The sequence below is a fragment of the Mangifera indica genome, chromosome 8 (assembly GCF_011075055.1).
Source record: "Mangifera indica cultivar Alphonso chromosome 8, CATAS_Mindica_2.1, whole genome shotgun sequence".
NCBI lineage: Eukaryota > Viridiplantae > Streptophyta > Magnoliopsida > Sapindales > Anacardiaceae > Mangifera > Mangifera indica.
The window spans coordinates 577,647-597,933 of NC_058144.1; the positions used below are offsets into that span (position 1 = coordinate 577,647).

At 32.0% G+C, this 20,287-nt stretch overlaps 1 protein-coding gene across 1 annotated transcript; it reads right to left on the minus strand.

Annotated features, from left to right (window-relative positions):
* Positions 1-4,196: 4,196 nt before the first annotated feature.
* On the minus strand, positions 4,197-7,233 carry LOC123224088 (Golgi SNAP receptor complex member 1-2-like). The gene is made up of 6 exons (XM_044647617.1): positions 6,817-7,233; positions 5,932-6,128; positions 5,258-5,347; positions 5,086-5,157; positions 4,491-4,620; positions 4,197-4,414 (listed from the first exon to the last, which is right to left on the minus strand). The coding sequence occupies exons 1-6, from the start codon at positions 6,947-6,949 to the stop codon at positions 4,317-4,319; spliced, it is 720 nt and encodes a 239-aa protein (XP_044503552.1). The 5' UTR covers positions 6,950-7,233; the 3' UTR covers positions 4,197-4,316.
* Between the last annotated feature and the right edge of the window lie 13,054 nt (positions 7,234-20,287).

Sequence of the window (20,287 nt, forward strand, 5' to 3'; positions counted from 1 at the left end):
AGATTTGAATTTTTTAGGCTATAACAAGCTGTATTATAGCTAGGCTTTCGGGCTACATTTTTATCTGCTCTCCGTAGTTTGTTCTTTCATTGCAAGAATGTTGTGTGATAACCCTAATTTTACTGTAAAAAGGCAGCAGTCAATTCCCTAACATTTTTGAAAACTATCACAATCCCAACCTGATCATCAAGGGTTTTTCTCTGCCCCAAAATTTCCCTTAAAAGTAGGCGTTATGGCAACTAATTACAAATGACCGTGGGTCTCGTATAGTAAGTATTCTTATTAGCACCTTGGATATATATATATATATATAAGCTTGTGACTTATGAGTGACCAGTAGCTCTAGCAGTACCCTCAATAATTATCGTACTAGATAATGTAATGTTGCATGACTTGACATCTTGATCTTCAACGCATACATATTACAGCCAGTCTTTTCGACGAGGAATATTTCGTCCAATGATTTGTGCTATTTAATAACTTAATAAGCAACGATTTAATGAGCTGATTAAGGAGAGACAAAAGATATGTATAGTGTATTAGTTTATTGGTGACATATATATGGACATCTTATGTTCGTACAAAGTAATTTGTCATGCGATGGGACACAGCTGAGAGATGGGGGATTGGACTCAGAAATAATTAACTGTATCTCCTGCTAAGAGACCTTCCAAGAGAAAAAAAAAATCTCTCTAATGACTAATCCAATCCAACATGACCTACTATACTTTCAAAGTACATGATTTCCCCCATCACCTATGGCTAAATTTTCATTTATTGTAGTTGACATTCAATTTTGAGATTCCGTAGCAGGGACTGTAAACAAGTATTAAATATGGCAACCAGCACTCCACGTTGTTCATTCATTCATTCATTTATATGCACGTACAGCACAAGTGCGTGTCCATTAAAATTCATTGAAGTTTCTTTCTCCTTGAAGAAATACAACATAACCAGTCCATATCAAACTTAATAAGATTTTTCTTTTAAAAAAGGAAATCGAATTCCCTCTTATCGACACAAGTCCTTTAAACGTGCAAAAAAAATTCTTGATGATTGTCAGCCTATGTCGTAATAACAGTAAATCGATCAGTGGACAGTCATCAGAAAAGAAGAAAAAAAATTTAGTTGGGTTTGATGTAAGCGAGCAAATATTGCAACTTAAACATGCAAAATAGTAAATATGATACCCTGTAAAAGCCTGTGAGAAAGTTGTCTTTCTTTCTTTCTCTCTCTCTCACACACATGATTCAGATTCAATCGATTCATTGGGTAGAAACCCAATAAAGATGATATATATATATATATTTAGAGAGAGCATTGGGTTCTTCTGCTTCTGGGCATGCAAGTTCTGCGTGTATAAATTTACTGTGGCTGCTCACAAAGTACGTACTGTGCTAAATAGTGTCGATAAAAAGTAAAGATTTATGCACTGATCAGTTGGGACGTGGCTATGAGCCTGATGAGTTATTTAGTATGTAGCTAGACTTACCAGATGTCTCTTCTCGAGGAGCACCTCACTGAAGCCAAGCCGTTCATCTATTTTTCGTTTCGGTTTTACATCGCCACTGTATCACTTCCCAAACCGGGCAAAATCGGTTCAGACTTCAGATGAGTTCATTTTCAGCCATATATAGACCATCTCTAGCTGGTGCTGGCGCTGGTTGTTGGTTAGCTTTTCGAGCTCCTCTTCATAATTTTAATGTCATAAACTTATTAATTTGGCAAAACCAAGAGTTTACACCTTTGAATTTAAAGACTATAAAATACTTAAAAAGAAAACTCAACTCCTATAAAAAATTAAAACAAAAAACTGTAGAAAAGCATAAAATGTCTTCTTCTTTCACAAAATTTTCAAAAAAAGAACTGAAAAATACTTCTATTACCAGATTGTCTGATCACACTCGAAAATATGCGATACGAAGGAAATTGGTTTTCAAGTGTTATTTGAATAGAATCGCACCAGGTGAAGGTGCAATGTAGTGAGATCATATCTTGATTGTGATTCCAATCACCAGATTGGACTAGATCATCAACAACCCATTTACAGGTAATTCAATAATTTTATAGAAATGAAATGATTAGAAGTAATATATAATTTATTTATTTATTTGATATTGTGTCGGGAAACTCTCTTCCGTAGTTGAAAACATGATTTCCCCAAACCTTTTATTAGTTTAAATTAATATATATAGACTCAATAGGGTAGGACTAGTAGGAGCTCGAGGATATATTTTTACATCTTGAAAATAATAAGCACAAATGATACGATAACATATTATTATTTATATATAAATTTATGTTTATTATTTATATATATAATTTTATTGATATATCTCGTATGATGTGGTGCTTAATGACAGTTATAGAATATTTTTCTGTGCAATAATACTATAAATACAGTAACACTTTATCGCTATTTATAAAAACAAGTGCATGTTATTCATGTAAAAATTAGGCTAAAGGACTATTTCCCACTCAAGTTTTTATGTATTCTTAAAGTCATATTCATAGGTTTTGAAAAATATAAAATCTCACCCACAAGTTTTGAAAACTCAAAGTCTCACCCATGATTAAATTGCTATTAAAATTTCTATTAGAACTAAGGGTATAATTGTTATTTTATTAATAATATTAAAATATATATAATTTTATCTCATTTTCCCCCAGGATTTTGAAAACTCACAATTCACCATAACCTCAATTTTAAAAAGTAAATTCTCCCCACCCCTAACCCCCCAAAATCACTGCAAACTCTTGTGATGGCAATGATAGTTGCTATAATCTCCGCCATTAGCTTGACAAAAGAGGGAGATGACCAACGACATCAACAAAGACAAAAAACTTTGTTTTCATCAATGAAGAAGAGACAAAAATGAATCTAATCTCTTCCTCTACAGAGACAGAAGATGACGAAGATGAAGTTCTTCATTTTTGTCAATGTCATCAACCATCTTCTTCCTTTGTCGAGCTAGAGGTGAAGATGGTGGCAACCACCATTGTCGTCACCGGATTTTGTAACAAACTCTAGGGTTTGAGAGAAAAAAGTTATTTTTCAAACTTGAGGTGAGAGGTGAAATATCAATTTTTAAAATCCAGAGAAAAAAATAAGATAAAATTATATATTTTTTAATATTATTAATAAAATAATAATTTTATCCCAAACTTTAACAAAAAATTTTAATGATAATTAATCCATAAGTAAGACTTTGAATTTTTAAGATCTCATAATCAAAATTTGAGTGGGAAATAGTCATTAGGCCTAAAAATTAAAATTAAAAAAAAATCTGTGAGCTAGCCCAGATTTTCCATGAATTAGGGCAGGAGATGGGCCAGGGTTAAAGGTTGGAGGTTCATTGTCAATTCTAGTCCTCCTCAGAACCCGAAAAAAGCGTGCGCACGCTAACACAAGTCCTCTTTTGCGTAGGCATACAAAATTAACTTTTTTGTGCTACAGTTCTGGAAAAAAATATGCCTTTTAGTAGAAGGAAAACCAAAGACCAATCTGAAGCACATGGCCTTCAGTAATTAAACAGCCATGTAAGAAATTAATCACATGGATTTCAATTTGGCAAAACTTGGAATTTCACCAGCCACCTTGCATTTTATGAGAATAAGAGCTTGACACGCGGCTAAAACAATTAAATTTTATTAAGTTAAAAAGATTGTGACAAGGCCAAAACAGTAGCGGCAACAAAGTTTGACGGAGCTACAGATTTTAGGGCCGCATATACTAATTTAGAACACAACAGGAGGAAGACATGGATAGACCATTCAACAGTTAGAAACCCAGAACTTCTATAACAAGTACAATGCCTTAGGAGTCACATGCAGCAGCAGCAACACCATTCAGCAAATTTTGTGCGTATTGAATATAAGAGAAAGACACAAAAGTCATAGCACATGCATATCATAAATTTACCCTATGCAACATGGTAAAGGCAGCTCAGACCAGGCCAAAACCCGCGACCACAATTGAAATTGACACATGATAAGGAACCAACTTTCAAACTAGTGGTTCCAATGCACTTCATGCTGACTCTTTTTCTTTATCTAGTACCTAATTTCCCTACACAATTCCTCCATGAAGATACCAAACAATAGTAACCGTCTGGAATAGTAATCACATCTTTGTGTATTCAACAAGATTCGATTTTTCATTTTCTAGGAAATTGAATTGGGAATGTACCACAAACTTCAGAAAAAGAAATTCTTTTTTACTTGAAAAAATGATACGTAAGTAAAATTCCTATGGAAAAACACCATCACTATAGATCTGTGTATGTATATCAACAAATTATAAATCACATATTTTGTTATTTTGATAGCCAATAGATGATAAGAAACAACGTACAAGCAGCAATAACTGCAGATAGAATAAGAGTGTCTCTTGAACGCCTCCTTCTGATGGAACCTAAAAAAAGGGTCTGGATTAATGATAACTAACATTAAAAACAAAAAGTGGTAGTATAAATTGTTCAATAAATTACCAAGTAAGTTTCGAATAATAGGGAACTTGTCACTCAAAACCTTCACTTTTCCCTGAACATCCCCAAACAGAGCTCTTTGCGAGCCCAAGGCAGCTCTTGTCGATTGCGCTTGATTAATTACATCATCTATCTGCACAAAGACGAACCCAGGATTGTCATATGGACACATATCAAAGACAGGTCTTGTCAATTCTATAAAATTTATGTCTCCAAGATAAAGGATGGTTACAGCCATGATAAGGCAATCAAAATACCAAAAGGATTTTTAGCCAAAATTTTCCCAATGCATTCAGGCACCTTGTCCAAAATCGAAGTTTTTAGTTCACTGAATTATTTGAACCCTGCCATTATGCATTATCACAAGCCAGCTCTACAGTTTGGCTTGTTTACAGCTTTCTTTAGGCAAGTGGGTACCATATAGAAAACTTAATGGTTATTTTCAGCAGGCACCGCATATTTTTCTTCAACGACGGCTATACTTGGCCTCATCTATCCTCCACTTGTTAAACATTTTTATATTTTCACAAAACATATAGGAAACTACTAAAGCACTGTAACATATCATTTAACTATAAGAAAACATTTTGAATCTTACATGAGTTATGCTTCCATGGATGGCAGCTCTTTCTCGCAATAACTGCATTCTTGATGACATACTCCCAGATGCCTAAATAAAGACAGATACATCATATTTATCTTTGAGGGGAATAAAAATAATTTTTCACATTTGTAAGGATGATGAAATGTTCAGTTTCAGTCATGCTCACCTTATACTCACTGATATCCTCCCTAACAGAACTGAGAAGCTCTGCATGTTCCCTCATTGAGTTTATGTTTCCTTTGATTCTTCTAAATTCCTAAAAATAACGTAATTAGTTCAACAGGACAGAAGCCACAGACCAAAGAGTTAGGAAATAGCATCTATCATTAAGAAAAAGAAACAGATAGGTCAGGTTTACAATGCTAGCAGCAGTTAAGAAATCACCAATAAGCCAGATTTAAATGAAAGATTGTATCTGAAACTGTAAGAAAACACTCCGAGCACTACCATATTAATGTCTGCCTGACTTAGACCAATTAATAAAAATACAAATGCATACAATAACTTTAAAGAATGTTAAGATAGCAAAAAGAAAATGTTAAATAAACTTAAAATCCCAAGGTTGCACTTAAGAGATATTACTAGAGAATGCAGCTGATGAGATATAAAGTTACGATTCAGATAAAAGTGAAGTAGTAGGTATACAAGATAAAGTAGGGTTCACAAAAAAAGATTCCAAAACTGTCTCTTTTGCTTCTCAATATAAGTTGCAGCCAGTTGTTGGAAAAGTGATAATGCTCAGTAAAACAATGTCAATTTAGTAGATATAAAAGACTTTTTCAGCAAGTAGTTGATTCCCAGCCAAAATGAATAGTAAAAACAAATAACAGAATATTAAACTTGAGTAAACTCATGAAATATGTCTCTGTGTCTTGCTAGCTTCTGAGTTACTGAAGTAGTTGGTGCAGCAGATGCCGCACATCTACTCATTGCATCATTAACATCTAACAGCTTCTCCAGCAATGACTGGATTTCCATTTCCATAGACTTCCAGGACCTGCCAGATCCAACTGTTGGTGATCCGATATCCACATATCCTGAACAGAACATGAATACCGTCAAAAAGAAAATAAACCCCAGATATTGAAGAAAATAAACCCCACATAATTTCTGACAGATACACTGGGCTGGCAGTGACATATCAAGAAACAGATCCAATGTTCTCCGGCCTGGCCTTTGAGTATTATAGACATAGTATCCTAAAAATTATACTGCTACTGTTGCAATACAAGAGATCAAACATTCTAAAGAATCCAGTTTGTACAAAAAAAAAAAAAAAAATTCAATAGTTGTATATTAAGAGTGTAAGGAAAAGTTCCAGTCTGGAGAATGTTTCAACGTGTTAACTTCGTCAAGAAAAAAACTACGATTAAAGCAAACAAGGTGTCACGTAATGCCAATGCTTCTCATTAGAGTAATACTATAATTGTGGTATTAGTTGTTACAAACTGATTGTCCTCATGTGATTAGTTAATTTAATTGTTTACTTTTATCTCTAATTTAAAATCAACCCTATCACATCATTAAGTATTGTTGATTTCATTGATGGCTTATAATTAATCAGCGATCAACAATCACACTCTTATTCGAATGGATGTATGCTAAAGCATACAAATTTACACTAAAAATACACAAACATAAATAATAAGCATATTCCATAATCAATTCTAACATTTATTAGAAAATTATATTATCAAGGCTAATAAAATAGTATAAAAAACAAACCTCCTTGGGCGAACCTGGCTCCGAGCTTATCGTACAAGGAGAGCTTAACATCGATATCACCCTCGATCTTACGTGCCTCCTTTCTGAGTTCCTCCCAACCCGACTCCTGTAGATACAGATTCGAATCTGTCATTTGGTGTTTGCACGATTCAGTTCCCGATTTCTTTGCGTTTCTTCAGTTCTTCTATGATCCAACGTCGGAGGTTGATTCAGTTTTTACAGTTGAAAATTGAAATTATCCTCATTCCATGCATTACCGATGTTGCTTTATTTGCACAATTACAGTATCGATCGACTCTCTTCTGCAGATCATTGCCGAGCATCGGGAATTTGAGTTGACTTTAGTCGGTCGACGAAATTGAAATCATGACTGGTCCTGGTCCTCCAGGTCCACACGACAAACGATCCGGTAACAAATTGGGCATATAAACAGAAACTTGGTCCAACCGGCTACAGGCCTTTTGAGCAAATACAGCAAAAAAATAAAGAAGAAGAAAATGGAGAGAATTCCAGAATATTCTCCTTAGAAGAAAACAAAATAGAGTTGTGTTTATATACAAAAAAAAATCTAACCAACCTGCTGCCAAAACTAATTACACGGCAAAACTATGCTAACAGAATAATGCCAGCTCAGCAACAAAATAAAAAAGGAATAAAGGAATAAATAAAATAACAATCTCTACATCCCCCCTTCAAGTTGGAGTTTGGTGGATGTCAAACAAACCCAACTTGGACATGAGAAGGCTGAATTGAGGACCAGAAAGAGGTTTTGTAAAGATATCAGCAACTTGCTGGTGAGTTGAAATATGCTGAGGTTTGATAAAACCTTGCTTGAACTACTCTCTGACTAAGTGACAATCAATGTCCAAATGTTTTGTTCTTTCATGAAACACTGGATTGGCAGTGATATGTAAGGCAGCTTGATTGTCACACCAAAGAGGAATTGGAAGCTGTAAATAAATGCCAAAATCTTTGAGAATATAGGAGATCCATTGAAGTTCACAAACTGTTGATGCTAAACTCCTATATTCGACTTCTGCTGAGGATCTGGAGATTGTAGTTTGTTTCTTGGTCTTCCAGGAAATTAATGCAGAACCTAAATAAATACAAAAACCTGTTAAAGATTTGCGAGTTTCAGTGCATGATGCCCAATCTGCATCACTGAAAGCTTCCAATTTGAGGGAGTTGTTTATTGGGTAAAACAAGCCTTTAGATGGACAGCCTTTTAAATATCTGAGTAAGTGTAAGGCAGCCTCCCAGTGTGACTGACATGGTGAGTTAACAAACTGGCTAAGTTGTTGGACCGTGTAAGTGATGTCTGGCCTGCTAATGCTGAGATACAATAAACGCCCAACTAGCCTTCGATATCTGTCTGGTTCAGTCAATAAGGAACTTTTGTTTGCAGAGAGCTTTTGACCTTTAGGAAATGGTGTTTGTGCTGGTTTAGCCCCTACGAGTCATGCATCTGTCAAGATGTCTAAAATGTATTTCCTTTGATTAATAGCAGTACCTGTAGAACTCCTTGCAATCTCCAAACCAAGGAAGTATTTGGCATAGCCTAAGTCTTTGATTGTGAAGATTTTATCCAAGTACTGCTTGACAGAGATAATTTCTGCTTCAGAGGTACCTGTTAGAAGCACATCATCTACATATACCAACAATGCAAGAAAAGAATTAGATGTGTGCTTGACAAATAAACAATGATCATGTGCTGATTGTTGGAAGCCAAAATCCTTAAGTTTAGCACAGAATTCAGAGTTCCATTGCCTTGAGGCTTGCTTCAAGCCATAGAGTGACCTTTTTAGCCTGCAAACTTGACCTTTATTAGCCTTGAAATATCCTTCTGGAGGCTGCATATAAACCTCTTCATCCAAGTATCCATGCAAAAATGCATTGTTTATATCTAGTTGATGAATGGGCCATGATTTGGATGTGGCAATAGCAAGAAAGATTCTCACAGTCACTAGCTTTGCTACAGGAGAAAAGCTATCAAAGTAGTCAATCCCTTCCACCTGATGAAAGCCTTTGGCAACAAGCCTGGCTTTATACCTCTCCACACTACCATCTGGATTCAATTTCACTTTATAGACCCATTTAGAGCCTATTGCTTTTTTTCCTTCTGGTAAATCAGTAATTTCCCAAGTTTTGTTCTGCTCAAGTGCTTCTAATTCCTTATTCATGACTTTAACCCAATTAGCATTAGTACTGGCTTTCCAATAAGAAACTGGTTCTTGAATATGTGACACATTAGCTAAAAAAGATAAGTAAGGTACAGAAAGTAAGGGTGACTGAATGAATGGATATGTTGGTGGTGTGTGAGGTGTTGATGCAGAGACCTGTGATTGAGTAAGGATTCTATCAGTAGACTTAACAGTAGTACAAGCTAAATTGGTGACATAATCTGTAAGCCATGCTGGTTTATTTCTAATCCTAGTACTGTGTTTAGAAGGAAGTGAAGAGTCAATAGGGATTGGAATTGAGGGTGTAGAGTTTATTTCTTCAGGCAGAGAAGCAGAGGATATGTCTGTAATATCTGTTGTAGGTTCAAATATGGGCATATCTATAGGTACAGGAGAATCATGTTGTACATTTGTTGCAGGTGTAGGTATGGAAGCATTATTGTTGGAATTAAGCAAGGAATCTGAATCTGAATCTAACACAGGCAATGGCAAAACAGTTGTAGGATTGACAACAAGAGAATCAGAAGTAACTTTATAAGGAAAAACCAATTCATGAAATATCACATCTCTAGAAACATATATCTTATGATTTTCTAAATCATAGGCTTTGTAAGCCTTTTGACCAGGACTATATCCTATAAAGACACATTTAAAAGCTCTATGGTCAAATTTATTCTTATGAGGAATGGTATTTGTCACAAAGCATAAGTAACCAAAGCACCTTAAATTGGTATAATCAGGTGGTTTATTAAACAAGACTTCAAATAGAGATTTCCAAGCTAACAAGTAAGTAGGTAGTCTGTTTATAATGTGAGTGGCCATGAGAATTGAATGTCCCCAAAATTTTTTTGGTAAGTGAGATTGAAACATAAGAGCTCTTGCGATTTGCAAAAGGTGCTTATGTTTCCTCTCAACAACCCCATTTTGTTGAGGAGTATAAGCACATGATTTTTGGTGTAACACCCCTTTGCTTGAAAGAAAAGATTGAAATTCATGATTTGTGAATTCTGTTCCATTATCAGATCTTATGGTTTTGATAATTTTATCAAATTGTGTCTGGATCATGTTGAAAAATTGAATGAATATGGTGAGTGTTTGGGTTTTATGCGACATCAAAAAGGTCCAGGTGGCTCTAGAAAAGTCATCCACAATTGTTAAAACATAATGTGCCCCACTGATTGAAGGTTCTTTATATGGCCCCTAGATATCTAAATGCAATAGTTCAAATGACTGTAAGGTACTGATGTTACTGACTGTAAAAGGTAACCTTTGTTGCTTAGATATGTGACAAATTTCATAAATAGGTTCATTTAATATATCAAGATGATTGAGGAAATTAATATGTTTTAAAGCATTTACTGAGGCATGCCCCAAACGCTTGTGCCAAAGAGAAGATGAGGAATGTAATGAACTTTTATTACTGGAAACAGTAACAGTACAAGGTAATGAAGTATTTGAAAGATTGGAAAAAATTCGGTCACATTTAAGCTCATTGTTACAATTGAACTGCCTAAGACAAGAGTTGTATAATATGTATAAGCTTCCTATGAGTTTGCCTACTGCTAGAATCCTTTCAGTCTGCAGGTCCTGTAGCAAACAATGGTTGGGTAAGAATATGAACTTTATTGTAACAGATTTAGCAAGTTTATTTACTGATAACAAGTTAAACTTAAAGCTGGGTATATGCAGGGCATCTTTCAAGCAAATATCTGGTGACAAACATATATTTCCAATGTGATGAACAAATTTGACAGATCCATCAGGTAAGCAAACAGGTAGTGGGTGTTTAATTGGTCTAGGTTTATCAAAAAATGATTTATTTCCACACATATGGTTTGATGCTCCTGTGTCAATTATCCAAGTACCAGGTTTCAACAGGTCAATAGTACTTAATGCAAAACTTAAAGCACATTCAGTATTTAAGGAACTACCTGCATAATTATCTAGGTTTGCAAAATTGACATGGCTTCCTTCCACAAGCATCTTGCCTTTCATCAGTTTTAGCACTTCTTGTTGCACCATGCTAGCCAGATCCATTTGCTTATCTGCCTTACCAACAAGCTTCTTTTCAGTTCCAAAATCTAATGGGGTATCCACCATATTAGCCATACTTCTGCTTACTGACTTCCCTTGTTGCTCTTTAAGTTCCTTATACCAATCTGGGTATCCATAGAGCTTGAAACAAGTCTCCTTCATATGCCCTTTCACATTGCAATGATCACAGAACTTACTATCCTTATCTTTCTTACTAAAGTCTGTCTTCTTTGTATTTCCTTTATTAGTTCCATCTCTTTTGTACGATTGTGTATTACTTTGGGTTTTAGCAAATAACCCAGTAGATTCAATGTTCTCATTGAAGGTCACATGTACTTCCCTCTGCTTCTCAACTCTGAGAATTAATGAATAGGCACGGTTCACAGAAGGTAAGGGCTCCATTACAAGGATTTGGTTTTTAACATTGTCATAACAGTCGTTAAGACCCATCAGAAATTGCATCAGTCTATTTAATGTATTAAAATCAGCAACAGCCTTAGCAGAACCACAAGTGCAAGTAGGAATCGGCATCAAACAGGTTAATTCATCCCATAATCTCTTATGTCTAGTATAGTATTTAGCTACTGAATCATTTCCTTGAGATATTGAACTTATATCTCTTTGGATTTGATACAGCAAGGGCCCGTTACTTTCACCATATCTTTCAGCAATTTCATCCCAGAGTTCTTTAGCAGAGGTGGTATATAGAAATGCATCTACTATATCTTTAGAGATTGAATTAAGGATCCAGGATGTTACCATGTAATTTACCCTCGTCCACAGCTCAAACTCAGTTGTTCCTTCATCTGGTTTGGAAATCCTTCCATCTATGAAACCCAGCTTCAATTTTGCCCCTAGAGCTATCTTCATAGATCTGCTCCAGGTGAGATAATTATTTCCAGTCAATGGTACTGTCACAAGCACCATTCCAGGATGATCCGAACCTTGCAAAGAAAATGGATCTCCATTCAAGTTATAAGCCATCTCCTTAGTGATTCCACCAGAAGCTACACCGCCGATTGTATTCTGGGTATATTGAGTAACAGAAACATCTTGCTCTTCTTCCATTTGACAATAGAGATTTACTCTAATCGATCATAAAAAAAATCACAAATACCAGATCGAATGCTCTGATACCATGAGCAAATACAGCAAAAAAATAAAGAAGAAGAAAATGGAGAGAATTCCAGAATATTCTCCTTAGAAGAAAACAAAATAGAGTTGTGTTTATATACAAAAAAAAATCTAACCAACCTGCTGCCAAAACTAATTACACGGCAAAACTATGCTAACAGAATAATGCCAGCTTAGCAACAAAATAAAAAAGGAATAAAGGAATAAATAAAATAATAATCTCTACTCAAAACCCATGTTGAGCCCGAGTTTTGTGGTGGCCCATTTTTTTTTTTGTTAAGTAACGAGGAACCCGATTTGGCTGGTATTTGTACTGGTGATACATTAAACACATATTTAACCAATATTCAATCAAATAAAACTGTGTAGGGATAGACTTAATTTGAGTCAAGTGGAGAGCCAGTTCGAGCTCAAATCAAATATATAATGTTTAGCCTAAACTCATTTGAATCGATACACAATAACATCAAATGAAAAACCTAGATTGCAAAACAATATACTGACATTAGCAAATTTGTTCAATACGATTCATTTCATTTAACCGTAGATCAATCTATTCCAATAAACATGACTGGCTTATTTATTGGGCTGTTAAGTTTTAGCCTCATGAGATAAACCCAAAGGCTGGCAAAACACTGCCCCTCCAAGTATTGTGGACCTAAAAATAGCCCAAGTAGTTCAATATCCAAATCGGCCTAATGGTCACCATCTTCCTTCCCTTATAAATTTTCTGCTAAGGAGTCTTTAGAGCATGAGATGATTCGGATCAAAGTTAAATTACTTTCTTAGTCAAGTCCAAGCCTCAAATCATCAATCTTGAGTTGTTTTTTTCATTTTAATTAAATACATTAATTTTTAATTAAATTTAAACTTCAAATTTTTAATCTTGAATTATCTTTTTTGAATTCCAATTGATTTTATATCGAACTTTCTTATCCAAGTATTATTGCTTTCTATAACTCCCACCTATTAACTTTGTAAACCTAAACTTTCACTCATTAAGAGTTAAATTTTAACAGTTTTTATTACTTTAAGTTTTAAATGATTAATTTACCCTTTCTCAAGAAAATGAGAAAAATTTCTCTCAACTTACATTATTAATATAATATATTAATCAAATGATTTAATTTTACAATTTAATAATTTTATTCTTTTTTATATCTGATTTGACACTTTGAAAGATGTCTTCTTATTTGACGTCAAAAGTTAAATTTATTCTTCACAAAATGTAGAACAGAAAAAATATTCTTCATGAATTGAAATATACATCTCTTTCCAATTATCAATTTATTAGCATAATACATTGAATTATAGCACACAAATTTTCAAAGATATTATATATCAACATCCATGTTCTTCACAAAATTAAAAGACAATACTCATTAAATGAGTATAAATTTTGTTTATGTCGATAGAATAAATAAGGAATATGGGCAACAGTTTCGTGTCATGTAAGAAATATAAAACTTTAAACTATCAATCTTTTTTCTTTTAAATGAACATAATAATATAGAGGCCAGATTGGTGGATATAAATATGTCGGAGTCGTCATTATTATCATAAAAAGTTCATCGATTATTTGACTCTCGTTGTCATGAGGTTTATAAAAGATATTTTATTTATATTGTTTGAGATGTTATCAATGATTGTTTCACAGTTTTACTAATAAATTTTTTTATAGCAAAACTCTCTTTTAAAACACTGAAAACGAAAATGAAAAGCCAAAAGACTTCATTTTTATTGTGTATGTAAATGGCTTTCTACAAAATCAACTTAATGTAAATTCGTTAATTATGATACAATGTAGGAGGAAGAAAATCTTAGTAAAGGTGGAAAAATGAAAGAGAGTATTTAATGCTCCTTACGGGATTGAGTTAAATCGTGTAAATGTTTTGAAGGAGTGGACGAAAATATTTGTATAAATACTCTCCCTCATCTCTCACCTTTGGTGAGAACTCCTTTCTCTTGTTAATAAGAAAGCTTACTCACTCTCTTAATTTGTAGCTTCCATATTCTTTCTCATGATATCAAACAATCTCACATACATAACCCATTCATCTTGTCCTTTATTTTGATTGTATTTATAAACAATTTTTCATTCGTCCACATTTTTGCAAATTTTAGTGTTAAATGACCCAAAAGACTTCTAGGTGTCACAAGTTTATTGGGTTAAAAATTCAAACGTTTCCTATGCCGTTGATTTTCGTTAAATTAATTACAGCCGTTGATGTAACGCAATATGACATTAAATATGGCTGACAGGGCCTGCAAATGGGTCAATTATGCGCATTAATTCCAACCGCCGATTAAAAAAAAAAAAAACCTCCTCATTTTTCATTATGCAGCGCACGCGTTCAACGTTCTTTCCATCATGCCAACATTTTCTTAATAAATCGCCGATTCATTCCACTGAACCGCCAAAATATCGTATGACGTAAACCGGCGCTCCGCGTGTTGCAATGGGACGAGATAACGTTAAAAAAAAGGTTGAAAGTCCGTCCCCACATTTAATGCTTCGCTGCACCCATTTGAATAAACGAATATTTTATTTGTTTAACTCATTTTACAAAATATTTGAGTTTTTATTTTATTGCCTTTTTCACTTACGATTTTCGCTAATTTTATTTTCTGATAGATGGGGGTTTGAGTTTTATAAAATTAGTGAGTGGGAGTTTGGGATAAAAGCATCATTGGCCGGGAAAAAGTCCTTTGGCCATATATATATATATATATATATATATATATATATATATATATATATATATTTATGATGCAAGAAGATTCTACAAGGAATTGATCAATCCATGTAAGGTTGAATTCAATCAAACCTTTCAATTCCTGGTAGAATCTTCTTGCATCATATATATATATATATATATATATAAAATATCAAATTCTGGATGAATATAAATAATGAAAAAGACATTATCTAATAATTGTAACTTATTAAAACAGATTTGCAGTTGAAATGCCTAAAATTCGAACAGACAAGTCCAACATACAGCTGGGAGTTATGATTTGTATTCGTGAAGTAAAGAAAAATAATTTGAAATAATTGTTACGTTGGTTGCGAGATGTCTATCACAGTATTATTTTGTATGATTATTTGTCCAAAAAGTAAACTTTACTTCACCCAATCAAAGAAAAGTAAAATCAATCTGATGAACGATGATCCATCAACAGCTTCAAATTCAATACATGGTTTTTAACTCATCGGAGTCGGATATGACACCATGGAGGTTACCTCAGTTTAAAGCATAAAAGCCAACCCAGATCGATATCAATTCACCTACGCCTCCACAGTGACTGCATCATCACTCCAACTCCAACTAGACTATCAGCTCTTTGACTGAAATAATCGGACTGGACTCACTCAGTTTAATCTGAGAGTTCAAGATAGAGAGAATCCAATCCTAATTTTGTATGTCACTCAACTCAAGTACATGAGTCTGTACAAAATAATGTAAATAAGGACGCAGATTCAAACGTGATCAGAATGCAGCGTCAGGAATTGGAACACTTTGTTGTGTCGGCAGTTGTTCTGATATTTTATTAAGGCCCGGAGTATTTATCCTGGTCTAAAATATCTTATTTTCTCAAATTTTTATTTCTTATTTTTTAAAATCTTAAACATTTATCTATAGATAATTAGAATTAACTGGTTTAAAAATAAAATTATCATTTTATCTATAATATTAATAATAAACTAAAATTTAATATCTTTTTTCCTTCGTAAACCTTAAAAATTAAAAGTTTTTCTTTAATCCAAATTAAAAAAAATGATATATTCCCTTTAAGGTTTAGTTTCTAAATCTCTGATACCAAATTCGATGTCATCACCATTGACGAAAATCTCTCAATGTCTCCTCTCCCTCCGACAGCCAAGTTTCTCTCGTTTGAAAGCTTGAATAGTATCGATTGATGCTGAAAAGAATTCCTAACTTCATCAAGAAAATGAAATTGTTCGTTTTCCTCTATGAAAACGAGATTTCTTGTTTTTGTCTGAGAGACAATGTTTCATCTTCTTCAATGAAACATCGTCTCTTATTGAGTTTAAGACTGTCAGTCAAAAAGAGAGATAATGAGATAGCGGTAGTTGAAAGAATAGAAAAAAGATGTCATTGAAGTTTGAAAACTCAACTCTAAAGAAGAAATATCATTTTTTAAAATTTGGTTTACAAAGGAAGTTATTAGTTTTTAAGATTTAAGGAAAAAATTTTTAAGAAATTAGAGTTCTATTAACTTTAATTGCCTTTGAATAGGTGAATAAGAGTTTTAAAATTAAAAACATGAAAACTTAAGGGGGCGTTTGATTTGGGTAATGTTTGATTACTAAAATAAAAAGATTACCTTGAAGATAGATTACTCAGAAGATTATTAGGTATAAATGATTACTATGTTTGATAAAATTTGATAGGTATAAATAATTATTGTGTTTGATTAAAGATAATAAAAAATTACTAGTAAAATATTTTACTTAAATGCCCTTAAATATAATTATTTTTAAATATTTTTATATTATTTATCATATTAATTAAAAATAAATTTATTTTTATCTCAAAAAATTAATAAATAATAATTTTTCTATAATAAACTCAAGATTACCCCAGTAATCTTTAAATACCTAAGGTGAAGGTGATAATCAGATTACCACCTATATTACCTGTCACGCCAGTATTGGTAATAGAAGATTACTGTAATATTTTATTAATAACAAACCAAATAAGAGAATATAAGATAGATTACCAAGATAATCTTAAAAACTTTTAACCAAACGCACCCCAAAGGTAAAAAGATACTTGGAATGGAAATTGTCCTTTGGCCTTTTATTAAAAGTATTTCTACTGTATTAATGTAAAGAACAGAGAAAACTATGTGAGCATGAACGGTAAGAGTTCCAAACACTGCTCATTGAGTTGATATAAACCCAATAAATTTAGCGACTTGCGTTTATATCTAAATTCTAAAGCAACTAGCCAAACATTTCATTATCCAAAGCCCCACAAATAAAACAGTACCGTAAAGATAGCCATTTGACAAATATGATATTCCCACTCCTCTTCAAACCCACATGGATTCATTTGTCCGATTTGTTGTTTTTACACCGACCTAGCCCCACCTTAATACGACGCTGTCCACGTGTCTTCTAACTGAACCAAGAGTTTATGGAAATGATAAATAATAAATGGGCCCTATTGTTGAAATACGAAAGGTACGATGCACGGTGGTGTACGGAATTGGGTTGACCTGGGCTATGCGATTTTTATATTTGAAGGGACCGCTCACAAATAAATGCATGCCTTCATCATTTTTGAGCTAACTCGTGTCTTTCTCTTGCGTGTTGGATTCGACTGGGGTCAAGATTGAATTCTAGACCATATTAAGAGTGATAAATTGAGGTTCCAAATCAATTTTAAAACAATTTAATTTTTTATTTTATCAGTTTTTATTTAAATTTAAATATTTAAATTAGTTTAAATTTCGTTTTATTTAAATTTAAATAATTTAAAATAAATTAATCATAATATCAACCTTTATATTAAAAGGATTTAAACTATTTTTTTTTTTGAGTGATATTATATATTTATTATGAGTATTAATTACTAATAATAATATAATATCATATGATTAAATGTTGATTTATAATTAATTTAAAATTATCTAATAAAATAATAATATATCAATATTTAATATATCAATTAAAATAATATATTTTAATCGTTTTAAATATTAATTATGATATTCTTTCAATATAAAAGGAAAACCATGAAGCCTTATTTATTATATGCGATAACTTGCAATCCTAATAAAATTAAAGACCAAAAGATTATTTCCCACCATGGTTTGTTAAAACAACAAATTCTTATTATTTAATTTTTAAAAAGCCAAATTATCATTCGTTAATATTTTTGTTAATGAATTTTAATAATCGAAAGGTTAAGATGATTATTTTTTATAAATATTTTTATTATACTTTCTTTTTCAAAATAATATATGTTTGAGGTTTATAATTTTTTAAGATAGAAAGAATGTTAATAAACCTTATAAGGGTTTTAAAAATTCAAAAAGTATTTTAAAATTAACAATTATATTCTCAATAATAAATAAAATATAACATTTTATGGTTGATTAGGATTTACCTTTTTAAAAGTTTAAATGATAAATTTTTAAATTTGATAAGTTAACATTTATGTTAAGTAATAATGATAATTTTGTGATTTCAATAAAATAGTAAAATAATTATTTCATAAAAAATAAAACAAAATTAAATGATAAATTAAAATTTTAAAACTTAAAATGTAAAAATTTAACATTTTATATAAAGTTAGATGGGAAATAGTCATTTAGTCAAAATTAAATTAAAAAATTGAATCATTCAAATATAAACAATAACCATCAGATTACCAACAGGCCTGAAAAGAATGGAGGGAGGGTTTCGAGGAAATTGATCCAGTATACACACGTGTGCAACAGAGACGATTCAATGCCATAAAATGCCAGGTCTACGCGCAATACCTTCTTAACTACCTCAGAGTTGGTCGTTCTTTGTCTGTATACTTAAAAAAATAGTACACTCTTTCAACGGTGTACTTGTCCATACAATTTCTCAGAAGCCACATGGTTGAATTTTGAGGCCAAATTTCAGATTCCTAAGCATCTAATATTCAACGACGCACGCACTCCTATGCATTGACCGCAGCCACAATTAATATTATTTTAATTTATTAATTAAGATTTAGAAATCAAATTGCAAATCCTAGTCAGATTCTATACATTATTTCTGCTTCCCATTAAATTACGTTATTGTACGGTGAGGTTTACGAGCACCCTCATAGTTATCTTAATTAAGGTTGAATTTGAATTGAGTTAAATTCAGTTTAATTTATTTATGGGTGGTTTAAGTTCGATTCGAGTTTAACTCTATTCGACTCGAGTTTGACTTGTTTTCTGCTCAACTCATTTTTCATATCAAAACGACATCGTTTTTAATATATATGGATCAAAACGATATCATTTTTTATAAAAAAATTAAAAAAAATCTACTGAGCTAACTCAAACTCGATCGAACCAAACAGAGCCCAACTCGTTTTGGGCTCGAACCAAATTGAGCCGAGCTCGAACTCTAACTGACTCAATTCGAATCTAACCCTAATCTTAATAGTATTATTATTTAATTAAATATTATTTAATTATTAATTTTAAAATATTTTATTATTAATTTTAAAATATTTAATTATTTATTAATATATTATTTAATACTTAATTAAATATTTAAAATTAAATATATATTATTTTATTGTACAAAATATATCATACATACATATGTTATATGTATACAAAGATTAAATTTCTTATCTTTACATACATCCATGTAGGATATAAATAAAAGGTTTTTTTTTTTTAATTTTGAAAGAATGAGAAAAATGATTCTTATTAATTTAATACAAATTATCTAATTTTTTTTCAATATTTTTAGATTCAATTTATTAAAATGTAAATATATACGAAATTATACCATAATCATTTATTTTTATTTATAAATAAAAAAATTGTACAAAGGAAAAATATAAGGAATTTATATATCTCATTATGCTTATAAGCCTAAAATTTCAAGAAAGACTATTCTCTTTCAAAATCTAATTATTTTATATATAAAATTATGTTTCTATGGACACATTTGGTTCAATTAATTTTTTATTATAAAAAAATTAATATAGAAATAAATTATCTGAAAAATTATGAATTTAAATTAATACTATATTTAATAAATTGACATGTATGAAAAATATTATATTTGGTTGATAAAATTAAAAAAATACTAACATATATATTTATGTATTTAATTATTTGCTCTAAAGTATCTTCCATTAATTTTATTGAATAGGAAGTTAATTGCACATATCAACCATGCGGCCCTTTATTTTATCTAATTGTTGTTGGTGGAATATTTACCGTCCACCTGTGTAAAAATCAATCAATCAGAATGAGGTTGAAAATCGAACGATCCACATAACTGTCAGTTAGCGGATGCAAGTACTTTGAGTGGTATTCTCGCCGCAACTACTTCATAATCTGACCCTTCTTTTATCTGTCATTTGACTTCTTCTAAATTGCACTCTCCT

Bases quoted from the DNA above. Each gene is read 5' to 3' on its own strand.
- LOC123224088 (XM_044647617.1), bottom strand. From the start codon at position 6,949: ATGACAGATTCGAATCTGTATCTACAGGAGTCGGGTTGGGAGGAACTC. The intron at 6,129-6,816 runs GTTTGTTTTTTA...TGTTCTGTTCAG, and splicing joins AGCCAGGTTCGCCCAAGGAG to GATATGTGGATATCGGATCA. The intron at 4,621-5,085 runs GTAAGATTCAAA...GTCTTTGTGCAG, and splicing joins TCCATGGAAGCATAACTCAT to ATAGATGATGTAATTAATCA.